Source organism: Fukomys damarensis, unplaced genomic scaffold, assembly GCF_012274545.1.
Source record: "Fukomys damarensis isolate Sample0158 unplaced genomic scaffold, DMR_v1.0_HiC HiC_scaffold_17, whole genome shotgun sequence".
Classification (NCBI taxonomy): domain Eukaryota; kingdom Metazoa; phylum Chordata; class Mammalia; order Rodentia; family Bathyergidae; genus Fukomys; species Fukomys damarensis.
The window spans coordinates 44,183,622-44,199,170 of record NW_022900929.1 but is presented as its reverse complement, the minus strand read 5'-3'; the positions used below and the strand labels follow the sequence as shown (position 1 = coordinate 44,199,170).

Genomic DNA, 15,549 nt, shown 5'->3' with positions numbered 1-15,549 from the left:
TATATATATATATATATATATATGTATTAGTCTAAGATAAAAGGAATATGATGAATGCTTGATTTTCCAGGAATTGTAGCTGTGTTTTAAACATTTTCCATTATAGATCCAGGGATTTAGCTCAGTGGCTCCCTGCCTGCCTTACAAGTGCAAGGTCCTGAGTTTAAAAAAAAAAAAAAAGTTTTTTCCATTCTAATGCTTAGAATAATACTGTCTTAATTCCATTTTGAGCAAATGTATGGTCTAATAAAATGTGTTCACTTTCGTGATTCAAATAAATATTCAAAATGCACAACCTGTCCAAACTGCAGAAGTCATGAAAAAGTCAGCTATTGCAAACGTTATTAAGGGGCCAGCGAGGAAACAATGCGTTGTCTCCTCAGTCTCTTCATGGCTGCCTTCATTTCCTGATTCCTCAAGGTGTAAATAATCGGATTAAGGAAAGGTGTGATTATGGAATAAAACACGGAGAGAAACTTGTCTACCGAATAACTGTTGAATGGAAAAGCATAAATGGAGATAGCTGGACCAAAGAAGAGAGTAACTACGGTGATGTGAGCAGTCAGTGTGGACAGGGCCTTGGAGGACGCGCTGACGGAGCGCCGCCGCAGGGTGACCAGCATGGTGGTGTAGGATATGAGCAAGAGAATGAAGCAGACCAGGGACAGGAGCCCACTGTCTGCAATCACCAAGAGCTGCAGGATGTAGGTCTCCGTGCAGGCAAGTCTGATGACCAGGGGGAGGTCGCAGAAAATGCTGTCTACAACATTGGGACCACAGAAAGGCAGGCCCACTGTGAAGGCCATCTGGCTTGTGGTGTGTATGAGCCCAACCGTCCATGAGAGCAGGAGGAGCACAGTGAGCATCCTGTGGGTCATGATGGTCTTGTAGTACAAGGGCTTGCAAATGGCCACATACCTGTCGATGGCCATGGCTATCAGGAGAGACATCTCGCCACCTCCAAAGAAGTGCATAAAAAACATTTGGACCATGCAGCCCCACAGTGAGATGGTCTTGCGTTTTCTAAGGAAATCTGAAATCACTTTGGGGGTAGCCACAGAGGAAAGGCATAAGTCAAAAAACGATAAATTTGCCAGAAGGAAATACATGGGGGAGTGAAGGTGGTGATCAAACATCACAGAGACCACGATGAGGACGTTTCCCACTAGTGCATAAAAAACATTTGGACCATGCAGCCCCACAGTGAGATGGTCTTGCGTTTTCTAAGGAAATCTGAAATCACTTTGGGGGTAGCCACAGAGGAAAGGCATAAGTCAAAAAACGATAAATTTGCCAGAAGGAAATACATGGGGGAGTGAAGGTGGTGATCAAACATCACAGAGACCACGATGAGGACGTTTCCCACTATGATGGCTGCATAGATGACAATGAAGGTAACAAAAAAACATATCTGGATTTCTCGAGAACTTGAAAGTCCCAGCAGAATGAACTCAGAGATATTTGAGTTTTTATTTAGGATATCCATTTAACAATTTGCCTGGATTGTCTAAAAAGGAAGACACAGGAAAGCACAGATGATAATAAGACAGCCAATCTAGACATCATCTATGCATTTTTTTTACTTACTTGGGCATCAAATCTTTTGGAAATATGAAAGCTTTTTAAATATTTCTTTTTATTTTTTAACATCATGATATTTTTCAGTAGATAAAGATGGGAGAAATTGTGGAGGACAGAGAACTAATTCATAAAATTTGTGTTTTGGTTTGAATATGGCAAAGTCAATAGGATATTTGATAAAACTTAGTCTCTTGTCCTTTTTCAGATCCAGATTAGAATGTAGATGATTATTTAATTTACTAAAATTGAAATATATAATTGATATTGTGTAATAGGAAAAATGTCTAAAGGTGTAGAGGAAGTGGGAACAATCAGGGAACGCTAAGAAGGGAAAATTTAAAAAAAAGAGAGAAGAAAAAATGGTGGAAACAAAGTCTCTGTAAATAGGGAAGGGTGGAACGCGTGAAGGGAGGGTAGGGGTATGGGGAAAAAATGAGAACCATGTAAAGGTACAGTATCCCAATGATGAATGAAACTGTATACCTAAAATGTACCAATAAGGAAAAAAGGACAAAAAAATTGAAACTCAACAACTGATTAGCTTTTTATGTTTCATTGGTCACAGGAAACACATTAAGAAACAGACATGTTTTTGTCCTATCCTGGGTGTTCATGAACGCTTCTAAGTACTTTGTTATATTTCAAAAATGCTTAAACAAAATGTCCACTATACAACACTAATGAGAAAGTGTGCCTTACTGTTGATAAAAAGTTGAATGCTGACACATTTATATTGTTAATTGAAGCTCAACCAATTTATTAGAAAAGATTCATGCTTTAGACTTGAATGATTCTTATTTACCCTTCAAGCTGTAGATGTTCATCCTACATATTATATCTTTCAGTGGTGCCAATAAAATAAATGTGTTATCTTTCCCTTTCATGCAACTTTTAAAATACTAGATCAAAAGATCACTAGTATGTGACATTTTTTAAATGTATGCATTTTGAAATGTAATGTATGCATAACAATTATGGAGCAATCATTAAGATTATAATAAAGTTAAAGATTATAATAAAGAATAATTATTAGTGTAAATTATTATTTACACTATTCTCTAATTCAATAATTTTCCTGGGAAGAGATATATAGGATGAAGTGAATTAGTAGCTTATGTCTACTTAAGTTAAAAAGAAAAGAGAAGAAAAAAATGTAGATGTATTGTGTGAATAGCATCTTTATGAAAGAAACTTGTCACCTTTGGATCTTGTTTCTTTGAAATTGTCTCCAAGGTTATTTTAAACTTGTTTCTTCCAGGTTAAATATAAATCTAAGATACTGCCTCACTGGCTCACGTGAACTCAGCTAAGCTAAGTGAGATTTAAAAAGAATAAACATACTTTTAATGAGATCAGGGCATGATCTGCATTAAACCAATTAGTCCAGTTCCTTTTATTTTGATGCAGGTCTGCTAACCAATATTACCAGAAGATTGTTGCTCATCTCCAAAAGTGTCTTGTGTTTGTAAGTCCTAGAACTAAACCGAATACACATTATAGAGGAAGAAAATTTGCATTATGTCATCTACCCTTGTACAGTTTGACCTGCTTGTAGTAGTTTAAGATTTAAAAGTGCAGTTTCTGCATCTATCCATAATCACCTGTCTATATGCCCTCTTCTGTACATTAGGGCTTTGACTCCATCTTTCAGAATAATATGAAAACTCATTTTGCAAGGTTATAGGATTTGAAAATGGAAATGTTTGATTTTCTCCTTTGTAAGTGTGACTACTTGTTCATTATTTGCACTTTAAAAATAAGACACCTTGTCCACTATTTTTCTGGATCCTCTGTATTTCTACAAAGTACACAAATAAGTGGATTTTAAAGAGCACATGGACATGTGATCATAGTGTACTAAATTATTGATTTCTGTTCAACTGAATGAATGGTTAAGTATTTATCCATTTAAACTGTTTTTATTTGAATTTTAAATGTTCTAAACATTCTTCTCAATGATACCGTCAATATTTTATGAAGTAATTTCTTTTATTTTCTAGCTATGAATAAGGCATTTCATAGTGGCAGTGTTATTATTTATCTTTAAAAATACTTGCATCTCTAAAAGCAAGGAAAGATATTCGATCTTCAAGGATATGTATCATGGCGTCTCTCTGGACTCACTGGTCTTTGCTTTCTCTCATTGCTCTGGGGCTGTCGGGCACAAAGATGAATCAAGGCTGCCTTAATACCAGGATTCGGTTTTATTTTTATTCTTTGTCATTTTTTTTCATAAGATATTATGAATATTCAGTCCTTGCTTTCTTTTAAAATCTTTGAAAAAGTTTTAAAATAATGCCAAAGTCATTTGTTTTAAGAAAAACATTTCTCTGTGTTATGCAATAATTTAAAGAATAAAATTTTTCAATCTTAGTCAATGTAGCCAAATAATTTAAATATATATTTCTTCTTGTCTCTATAAATTATTCAATTTGTATTCCTAGATCATTTTCTTAACTAAACCACAAATATATAATTTTTCATATTATAAAAGAATCTAATGAATTCCAATTTAATTTCTTCTTTCCAGCCTTCTCTTGGGCTATTAATTTATCCTTTGTCTTTTGTTACTGATGTATACATTCAGTATTGTAAATGCAAATAGTGTGATTGATTGCAATATATTCATAGGTAATATAAAATTATAATTACATTTTAAATAGGCTCACCACAAAAAGATAATTTCAGAAGCAATGCTTTTGTTAATTAGCTTGATGTAGCAATTTCACAATGTATACTTGTCAAAATGTTATACAAACATCATGTTGTGAACCATAAATACATTTTTTCACACAAATACAAACAATGTCTGGAATATATATTAATTCTTCTCCCTGACACTTACCAGTTTACACATGGACTCTGGAAGTTACTCTGATATGAATTCTTGGATTCAGAATGTTTCAGTGATGCCATGTTCTGGTCTGGAGGCAAGGGACAACAGTATTTAAAGGTATCCCTTCTTAAGAGGCATATTCCAGAAAGTTAATTTGTTATTAGGCTCCTCAGAGACTTCTAGTAAAGAAGCAATGAGGATTGTTAAAATGTCATTTCTGACAGTACAGAAAATGAGACGTCATTTTTCACTTTTCAAATTGCTGAGATTTTTAAAGATGACAATTAGTGTTCAAGAGGGTATACAAAGTTAGAATTAGAGGAAATTATGGAATATTGTGTGATATTCATACTTTTCTATGATTATATTGTATAATAAACAATGATAATTGTTTTTCTCAGGCAAAATGTATATTTCTAGATACTGCTTTTATTTTTGTTTGCAAAATGCATTTATATTATACATGATAATTTGATATAGGTATATATTGTGAAATGTCTAATTAACAAATGTATTATTTCCAAAAATTACTTTTTTATTAGAATACTTAAAATATACTTTGTACAATTTCAAAAAAATTTAATATATAATTTTAACAGTAGTCATCATAATAAATATTTGATTTCTTAACTTATGCCCTTAGATAAAATATTGTGTTCCTTGACAAAAATGTCACCAACATTAGCTTCTTGTAAACATAACTCTATTCTACTTCTATGAATTAAATTTTTTTACATTTTGATTGTAAATATAATCAGGTAACCTATTTCACTTAATGCTATATGTCATTCATGTCCATCCATTTTGTAACAGGTGACAGGATTTCATCCTTTTTAATCCTGAATAATATTCATTTATATTCATTTGGGACTAATTGCTGTTTTTTTTAGCCCCACAGAACAAAGTGATTTTGCAGTTGATTCTTTCCTTTAGTTCATAGAGAATCCATAATTCCTGGCTGTGATCCTTCTGTCTATATGCTGAGTTTTTGAATAACAAGTTTCCATCACATTGCTTTAATCTGCTTCCCTTGTGCATGTTTACTCTAAATAGGTCATCAAAATCTCAGGCAAGATTGATACATTTCAGATAACTTAGAGGTATTCCTCTCTTTATGCCACTGCCTAGGTCCAGAATTCTGTATCAGTTCTACAGCCTGTTTTAACTAATATCTTAAACAAATAATGTCTTTCTCACAAAAACTTTGGATACTACAATATTTAGCATATATAAAAGATTTTGACTATTTCAACTATTAGAATTAAAGTCTAGTAGAAGTGGAATTGGTTAGGTAGAACATTTGTATTAATACAGACATTTGAAAGATGAAAAAATGAAGCAATTGTAGTTGTTTTGAATTCACAATGAATTAAAAGCTGCAGAAAATTGGAATAGTTGTTCTTTTTCTCCACTTGATAAAAGCTATCTATGAAACACTAACAGCCACCATGATACTAAGTGATCAAAAACTGAAAGCCTTAATACTAAAATCAGGAACAATACAAGAATGTCCACTATCACCACTTCTGTTCAATATAGTTTTGGAAACATTAGCTACAGCAATTATAGAAGAGAAAAAAATAAAATCAATAAAGATAGGAAAGGAAGAAGTTACACTGTCATTATTTGCTAATATAATACTCTACATAGAAGAACCAGAAAAATCTGGCAAAAGACTTCTAGACTTAAATGTCAGACTCAGTAAATTAGTTGGATACAAGGTAAACACTAAAAAATAAACAGCCTTATTATACACAAATAACAGACTCATTGAGAGAGAAATTAGGAAAACAATCCCTTTCACAATAGCATCCCCCCCCAAAAAATATCTAGAAATCAATCTAAGTAAGGAAAGAAAAGACCTTTACATTGAGAACAGCAACACTTTGAAAAAATAGATTGAAGATGATATAAGACAATGAAAAGGCATCACTTGATCCTGGGTAGGAAGAATCAACATACTGAAAATGGCCATATTTCCAAAACTGCTGTACAGATTCAATGCAATCTCAACTGAAACCCTAACAGTATATTTCACAGAACTAGAGAAAACAATACAAAAGTACATTTGAAATCAGAGGAGGCCTAGCATAGCAAAAGCCATTCCAGGAAACAGAGACATGGCAGGAGTATCACAATCTCCAACTTGAAACTATACTACAAAGCTATTCTGATAAAAACAGGTTGGTACTAGTAAAGAAACAGACCCAAATTTTAGCTATTACAAACTGTGCCATTATAAACATGGGCGAACATATATCACTGTATTATGGTTCTTTTAATTCTCTTGGGAAGATACACAGCAAAGAAATAGCTGGGTCAAATGGAACTTCTAATTCTAGTTGTTTGAGATATCTCCTATTGATTTCCACAGTGGTTGCACCATTATGCACTTCCACCAACAGTGAAGAAGGTTCCACAGCCCATTTGTTATTGGTTGATTTCTTGATAGCAGCCATTCTTTCTGAGGTGAGATGGAATCTCATTATTGTTTTCATCTGCATCTCTTGAATGACCACCAATGCTGAAAAATTTTTCATATGTTTATTTGATACTTTTTTTCCCTGAGAAATATCTGTTCATTTCAGATGCCCACTTTTGAATTGGGTCTTTATATTTTCAGGACCTGATTTTTAAAAGTTCTTTATTTACTCTAGATAGTAGACCTTTGTCTGAACAGCAGCTAGTAAAATTTTTTTTCCAAATTGTGGGGTGTGTTTTACCTCTGTTTGTGATGTATCTGGCAGTGCAGAAACTTTTTTTAAAAGATGAAGTTCCAATTGTTGATTCTTTGTTCTGATTCCAGTGCTCTGAGGATTTGTTATAGCATATTATTGGATTTTGCTTCTTTATCTATTCTACCAGTGTGGCATTCCAGCTGTCACAACACTAACATGCCTGAGTTGGGGAGTGAGGATTGAGAAAGGAAAGAACACTCAAGCCTGAGTGGAGACTAAGAGAAGTCTGATTTATTTCGCAGAAACAGCTCCTTTTAAAGGCTCACATCAACAGGAAGCTTTTAAGGGCACATAACAAGAGGAAGCACCAAGCAATTGTTTTTATCTTCATGTAAAGACTGGATTTCCTGACTCTTACAGATAACATCAGATCTTCAGTTAACAAGTTCCTGTTATCCCAGGGTCAAAGAACAAAACAAGCTTAACAAACAGTGTCCTTGAAAAGTAACAAATGTTACATAGATTGTGTCCATGCCTTAATTGTACAGGAAGAAGTTATTTTCCAAATGTCAAACTCCAGTGGGCCATGACTGGGCCCCCACATACTAGTCTATTTCTTTTGATTGGTGAATTAAGGCCATTGACATTGATGGTTATAACTGGTGTGTTTTCACTTATAATTGTCATGTTATTTTCATGTTGATGGTTCTTGTTTATTCTTCTCCCTCTCCCTTTAAATTCTTGCCTATGGGATTTGCTCTGTTGGTTCTCATAGAGTTGTGACCTTCATTTTCTTTTTTCTAGAAAATTTTAAAAATTTGTTTGGAGTGGTGGTTTGTTATTTGTGAAGTTTCTCAGGTGTTCTTTTTTTTGTCATGAAAGTATCTTATTTCTCCTTCAATCTTGAAAGATAGTTTTGCAGTACACATAAGCATAGGTTGGATTTTATTTTCTTTTAAAGCTTGAAATACCTTACTCCAGGCTCTCCTTGACTTGAGGGTTTGTATTGTAAAGTCTATTGTGATTCTAATGGGCTTTACTTTTCAGGTAATTTGTTTCTTTTCTCTACATGCTTGTAGTAACTTGTACTTTTGTTGGGTTTCTGGGATCTTGACTATCATACATCTAAGTGTAGATTTTTTTAATCATAAATAGTTGGAGTTCTATATGCCTCACTTATCTGTGTGTCTAGTTCTTCTGCTCTGTTTAGGAAGTTTTCTATCATCAATTCTATGAAGTTTTTTTTTTTCTTTTACATCATTTGTGATTTCTCCTGCTTTTTCATGGTCTCCTGTCAGTCATACTATTCTTCTTTGCATCATCTAAGATCTATTGGGTTGATTTCTCAGGGTCGCTTATTATTTTTGAGGGATCCCTCTTTTCATGGTCAGTGATTGCCAATCTGTCTTCTATGTCTGATATTCTATCTTCAGATTGGGTTAGTCTGCTATTTTCCTTTTTTTTTGGTACCGGGGATTGAACTTGGGTCCTTGCACTTGTAAGGCAGGTTACCGAACCACTGAGCTAAATCCCCAACCCTGGTATTTTACTTTTAATAGCATTTTTAATCTCCTGGATATCAGTTTGAATCCGTTCCATGGAATGAAGCTATTGGCTTGAGCATCTCTTCTACCCAGGCCTCCCCACTACCAGAGGGCAGGTGAGGAGCTGCACAGGTGCTTCCAGAATCCCAACCCAACCCCACATCCCGCCTCACCTTTGGATTCTTGGCTATGCCTGTTCCTCATCTACACTGCAGATTCACAGGGAGTCTTAAATGGCATTGCCCTAAAGTAGAGAAGAGGTGAATAATAGCAATAATAATAGTAAAATATTATTACTCCTTCTAAGTCCCTATCCAAAAGGGTAAGGTTACTATATTGATAAGTTTATTCATTTTAAACATATTTTGGGCTAGTCTTTGGTTACATTTTATTTCACATGGTTAAAGGTGACAGATTAATAACTACACAAATTATAATTTTTTAAGCTATGCTTCATTCTATTGTTGTTGCTGATTGCATCACTTGTGCTAGTGTTGTGATTGATCTAATCAGTAATCTTTCCTGGTATAATGAAAATGAGATTGCCCCAGAGAGTCAAATCCTAAAGTGCAGATATATCTTGGAAGACACCTCTAAGAAGCAATAATTCCTTAAGTGTTCTAAATACAAGCAACAAAGATACTTACAATAGGTGACATCAAAGATTCAACCCAGGAATTAACCCAAGGACTATACCAACAACAATATCAGAAATGAAAAGATATTTAAACAAAACACAATCTTCCAGCTTACTGAAGGCAAATTCTGGGGGAAACAAGATAATCTGATAATCAACCACCTAGACAAGTTGAACTGATAACAAAGAAGTATAAAAACAAGTAAATGAGGCTGTAGAAATATTCAAAACAGAAATAATTCCCAGATAACTACAGAGATGGTAAGCAGAATAAAAGACATTATTGAAAACTCTAGAACAGAAAAACTCAATAAATGCTGTCCTTTGGAGTTGTGACTATGCCAGGAGGCACAGTGTTGTTTGCTTTCATACACTACTCTCTCCACAGCATTATAGAGTTCAAATGTTTCAATCAGTGTGGATTCAGAGTGGAAAAAATGAGATAGCAAGATACAATAGAAATTATTTTCCACACCTAGACACAATAAATGTAATAATACAATAAAAAAAAGGGAAAAAATTGTGGATCAGTAAGGAAAATACTCGGTAATTGCTAACAAAATAAGTAACTAAAACAAAAATAAATAACAATGGTAAGATTAGATTCCAACTTCTATTCTCAAAAATGGCTCATAGCAATAGAAGATTTACATCTGTACAAATGAAACCCTGCTACTAGTAAAAGTAAACTTAGTTAAATATAATCTTTACATATTGGAGCTGATATGGATATTCTAATTATAAAACTAGATTCCATGAAGACAAATATTCATGCATTTGACTCTGAAAATTAAAAGTTAAGTGCACATAAGAAAAGAAATGAAAATGTACCTCCACACAAAAAACAAAAAGCTGTTGTCTTTGATTTAGGAGTAACATTTAACATTTAGTAAGGAAACTTCAAAGAAATTTTAAAAAATATAAATGTGGATGATTCACATAGATAATTGGGTCACAGAAGAAGATAAAACTAACTTCTAATATACAAATGTTCAACATTACTTAAAAATGCAAATAAAAACAGCAAAATAAATAATTTCATCTTTCTCCTAAAATGTACAAACTCAGTTTTAGTCAGGGTTATAATATTTCACATAAAATACTTTTTTAACATTAGTAGCATATTTGTTGGGAGAAATTTGGCAATATATATTAGATTTCAATGTACAAAAACTTAATAGAAAATTCCATTTCTAGGATTTATAGCTTAATTTTTCAAATAAAAAAGATAAATAATTACTACTGTTGTACTATTACTGATAACAAAATATTATAGAGCACCCCAGAAACTCATCAATAGCACATAGATTAAAATTAGAAACATACATATTAATATAAAAATGAATAAATACATTATTAGATATTCCAAAAAACTGTATAAATAAAATTTTGTTGACAAATATTACAGAACTCCAATAAACAATCAACAGTATTTAGTATATTGTCTTTAGGTTTTTAATCACATTCTAATTCTTATAAGTTAAAAAATCTACAAAGTTAGATTTCACTTTGTACCCCACAAATACGTACAATTATGTGTGAATTTTTAAGAAAGTCCAGAAAATGAAATAAGGTCATATTACATTTTATTCTTAGATAAATGGCCCCAAAGAGCAAGCAGCATTTACCACTTACCAGAAAATAATATGTGTGTGTGTGTGTGTGTGTGTATTTGTATTATATATGTATTTTTTAACAGTATTGCTGGGTGTGGTAGCTCATGCCAGTAATCCCAGCACTCTGGGAGGCTGAGGCAGAATGTTCACAATTCAAGCTCAGTCTGGGCATCACAATGACTTTGTAAAACTCTGTCTCAAAATAAATAAGTAAAGAAAGAAACAAACATAAATAAATGGCTATAAACATAGCTCAGAGTGAAGACTGCAATGCCTTAGTATGACAAAAATTAATTAAATAAAAATCAAATAATTGAATATCAAACAGTTATGTTAGTAGAGGAAGAAAGCTGATCAACATAGGAGATAATTCAAACTATAAGAAAAAGCCATATCTACTTCTATTCCTCACTGGACCACGAGATGCAAGCTAAGTATCTAATTAGTTTGTAGTATGTATTTGGATAAATAGAATCTCTGAATCTGATTTCCACTCACTTTTTTTTTCATTTATAATGAAATTATGGTAGAAATCTATTTCCCAGAAATAGATGCTGCCTCATCAAATAAGACTACAACTTAATCTAGCCATAAAAACCACCTCACTGAAAACTGCTCTTCAGTTTGAAATGGAAAATTGCTATGTGTACACAGACAAAGGCTGAAAGACCATTGTTGAAACTGTGCTCTAAACTTAAAACAGAATCATTGATATAAATCCCAGTGTTTGGAAAGAGGAAAAGATGAATCAATAAACAATGTACTGGCTCATCAAACTTATTTTGCTGCAAAGAAAATGGCAAATTAGAAAAAAATATAAGCGACATTGCACTGCTAGCTTAATTGCAAGGCAGTTAGAGACAGGCAAAGTGCAAGAAAACAGATAGGAAAGTATGGAACACAAATAACAGGATGTCTTTTTTTTTTTTTTTTTTTTTTTTTTTTGTACCAGGGACTGAACTCAGGACCTTGCTCTTGCAAGGCAGGCAGGCAGGCAGGCAGCGGCACCACTGAGCTAAATCCCAAACCCTCAAAATGTCTATTAAATTCAGTAAATTTAGAATTCCTTTCCCCTGGGCCTTCTTTGACCTTGAAGAAGATAATTAGACACTGGCTTTGAGAACTTAGGGAGCTGGCTAGAAACTTTCCTGGGGGAATAAAAAAGAGGTGTGTGGTAGAGAAACAAAGAAATTACCATTCTTTAATAATTAATAGCCTTTCCATTATTTGCCAATTTTTTCTTTACTGCCAGGGCTGTTGAACATACTCCCCTAATATTATTTAAATCACTCTATTGAATACTTTCACAATTCTTTTGCATGCTAATCCTTTAACTCCTGTTAGTACAGGCAAAATAATTTATAGACAGTAAGGTACAAAAATCTTAAATCCAGATTCGAGGTGTTTTTCTCTGTGCATATATCTGCAAAATGTCCACACTCATCAAAATATAAAATATTTGTCAACCTTAAAATATTCCATGGACTCTTAACTAATCAACAGAGAAAATAACTATTATCATTTCTACCATTATATATTAGCTTTATCTATTCTTGAATTTCACTTAAATAAAATCTGAGAATTTATTCTGTTGAGTGTATTCAGCTTACATAATATTTTACATATTGTGGGTCTCACTGTTCATGTGCCTTTTTTTGTTTTGTTGTTGACTACATATCCCTGTGTGAACTTAATCTAATCCTATTTTTGGGTCAGCTTCTCAGATAACCCAAGTTAACATTCTTGAACTTCTAGTAGCTGGGGAAAGCTGGTGACAAATAGAGATTTATATTGGTTCCTGAATTTGCTGCACTGAGTCAGTAGAAGAAGTTGCAAAATATTGACACCTTAACAATTTAAAGTATTCAATCCAGGGCTGGGGATTTAGCTCAGCAGTTGGTGGCCTGCCTTGCAAGCGCAAGGACCCGAGTTCAACCCCCTGTACCAAAATAAATAAATAAATAAATAAAAAATAAAAATAATAAATAAATAATAAAATAAAATATTCGATCCATTTAGGGTTTTTGAAAACCACAAAATTGTGGTTTTCAGTATACAAGTCTTAGAATTCTTTCATTGACTTTCTTCTTAAGTATTCCATTCTTTCTCAGTTGTAAAAGGAATTTTTCTCTCAATTTTATTTTTGCATTATTCATTTTCAGTATTAGGAAAACTCAGTCCTTTGATGTCATGTGTTTACACTTCAACGAATTGCATTAGTTCTAACAGTTGTTGTTTTTGTTTTGTTTTTCTGAAACTGAGGATCAAAGCCTAGGGCTCTGTACCACCTTCATATGTGGCCCATTTGGAAGTAGACCTTGCAGCCCTTCATCCTCAGCCTTCCTAAGTGCTGGTATTACAAGTGTGTCCCACCACACTTGATGTGTTTCTAATAGTGTTTTCAATGAATTCCTCAAAACATTCCATAAACTAGACAAAATTGTTGTGTTGTTACTACCACTTGCCACTAGGGTGCCTTCTTTGTTTTCTTCCTGCCTAATTATTGTAACTGAAATCACATGTAAGAAGCTGAACAAAAATGTCATGAGTGATATTCCTTGTTTTGTTCCAGATATTTGGGGGGAATCATTCAATCATTTATAACTATATATATGCACACACACACACACACACACATATGATGCTAACTTTGACTTTTTTATTGCACATACTGAAGATGTACAAAATGATGTTTTCATATACATACGCATAATGAATTGATTTTATGGTTAAGACAATTGATATATTCATCATATCAAGTAATTACCATTTCTGTGTATGGTAAGAGCACCAAAATCTAGTTTCTTAGAAAATGTCTAGAACTCAGAACAATATTACTAACTATAGTCCTCTTGCTGTGCTTTAGATCCCTAGATTTTTTCCTGCTATAAAACTTCATGCTCTGTGCATTTTGCCCTATGAGTCTTCCCTTTTTTCCTCACCTCTGGTAGCTACTAATCTAATTTGTTCCTTCATAGTCTGACTTGTGTTTTCTTTCTCTTTTTAGAGTCCACATTTTAACACCACCAAGCAGTATTTCCTGTGTGGATGATTTCTGAGTGTGGATGATTTCTCTTGGCATGATGTATCTTTGACTCATCTGTATTGTCACAAATGATAAAAACTCTTCACTTTTGAGTCTTGCAGAGGCTTCTCACCAGATTGGAGATATTCCTTCCTCTTTCTGAATGATTGAGTGCTTCTGTCATAAAAAATTTACCAATTTTATCAAAAGATTTTTCTATATCTACTGGGAAGATATTTTGGTAGTTCATCTTGTATTAATATGGTGATTCTATTAATTGCACTTTATTAAAGTAATCATATCTGAAAAATTCCCACTTTGAATTATTGCATAATCATTTTTATATGTGGCTACATGCAATGTCTAGTATTTTGTTTGGTATTTTGAATTCATACTCATAAAAAGTTCATAATGTACTTTTCTTTGTTTTTCAAGTCTTTGGTTTTGGCTAAATAAAAGGAGTTGGCAAATACTTCATCTTCTCCTTTTGGAGTGATTTTATGAATCACGAAATTAATTCTTCTTTAAACATTTGGAAGAATTCACAGTGAATTTATTTGGCCTGAGTTTTTATTTGTGGACTTCATTAGGATTCCTTGGTATTGATTCTTTTTTGTTTTCTATTTATGGGTTTATTCTATTTATGGATTTACTTCCTTGAATTTCTTATAATATTTTCTCAAATATGAACTTTTAAAAGAATATTAGGAAACTTTAGATATTCAATTTCCTTACTCTTTCCTGTTTTGTAGAGTTTGTTGTTTGGATCTTATTGTTGCTTATTTGTGCAGTTTCTTTTTGTATTATTTCTGTATAACATTGCTTTCTGTACTGGGGAGTCACAGAAATCTCTGGTAGATCTAAAGTCAATAAATGATTATGCAGATATCTACATAAAAAGCTTCAAATAGTATAATTCCTTGTGGGCTCTTGAGACATACTCTCAATAGATTTATAGTTAACAGGGCCTAGGTAAACCATAATCGAGGGCCTCTTGTGTGACTGACCTGGTACTGAACCATTACAGTTGTCATGTCAAATAATTTCCACTATTTTTTAAAAAACAATGCCTGGATTATAGTACCATTCTCACCCTCCAGAGAGCTCCAGTCAGGTCAAATGATGTTAGTCATATGCTGGAAGTCTTTCATTCTCCGGAGATATAAGAATGTACAACACTCATAAGAGGTGATTTTTTGAGAAATACTATATGCATATTCTGTTTACCTGTCTTTAATTCTCTTCATAGTTTTGCAAATCTGTAATTACTATTATTATTCTTATTTTGTTTGTTTGTTTTTTGTGACAGGTTCTCATTATGTAGTTAGACTGACCTGGAACTCACCATGTAGCCCAGGCTAGTCTCGAACTCACAGCAATTCTCCTGCCTCAGCCTCCCCAGTGCTGGGATCACAGGCATGAACCACCATGCCTGGCTAGTGTAATTATTTTTGGACTACTGGTTATTTAGCAATATGATATTTAATTTTCACAGTATGTGAATTTTTGAATATTTGTCCTCAATAATCTGCAGTTTCATATTAGTCTGCTCAGAAATGATACTTGATACACTTTTAACTTTCATGAACACGTAAGACTTGACTACTGGTTTAGATAGTTTTCTTGTTGTTG

General features: G+C 33.2%; 1 protein-coding gene across 1 annotated transcript; it reads right to left on the bottom strand.

Moving 5' to 3' along the window:
• Positions 1-257: 257 nt before the first annotated feature.
• On the bottom strand, positions 258-1,486 carry LOC104849700 (olfactory receptor 4K13). Its single transcript, XM_010606225.1, has 3 exons — positions 1,219-1,486; positions 379-1,033; positions 258-285 (listed from the first exon to the last, which is right to left on the bottom strand). Exons 1-3 carry the CDS (start codon positions 1,484-1,486, stop codon positions 258-260), a joined length of 951 nt encoding a protein of 316 aa, XP_010604527.1.
• Between the last annotated feature and the right edge of the window lie 14,063 nt (positions 1,487-15,549).

Coding starts and splice junctions, on each gene's coding strand:
- LOC104849700 (XM_010606225.1), bottom strand. CDS start 1,486: ATGGATATCCTAAATAAAAACTCAAATATCTCTGAGTTCATTCTGCTG. Junction 1,034..1,218: donor TTCAGATTTCCTTAGAAAAC/GCAAGACCATCT, acceptor AAGTGATTTCAG/ATTTCCTTAGAAAACGCAAG. Junction 286..378: donor GCAGCCATGAAGAGACTGAG/GAGACAACGCAT, acceptor GGTTGTGCATTT/TGAATATTTATTTGAATCAC.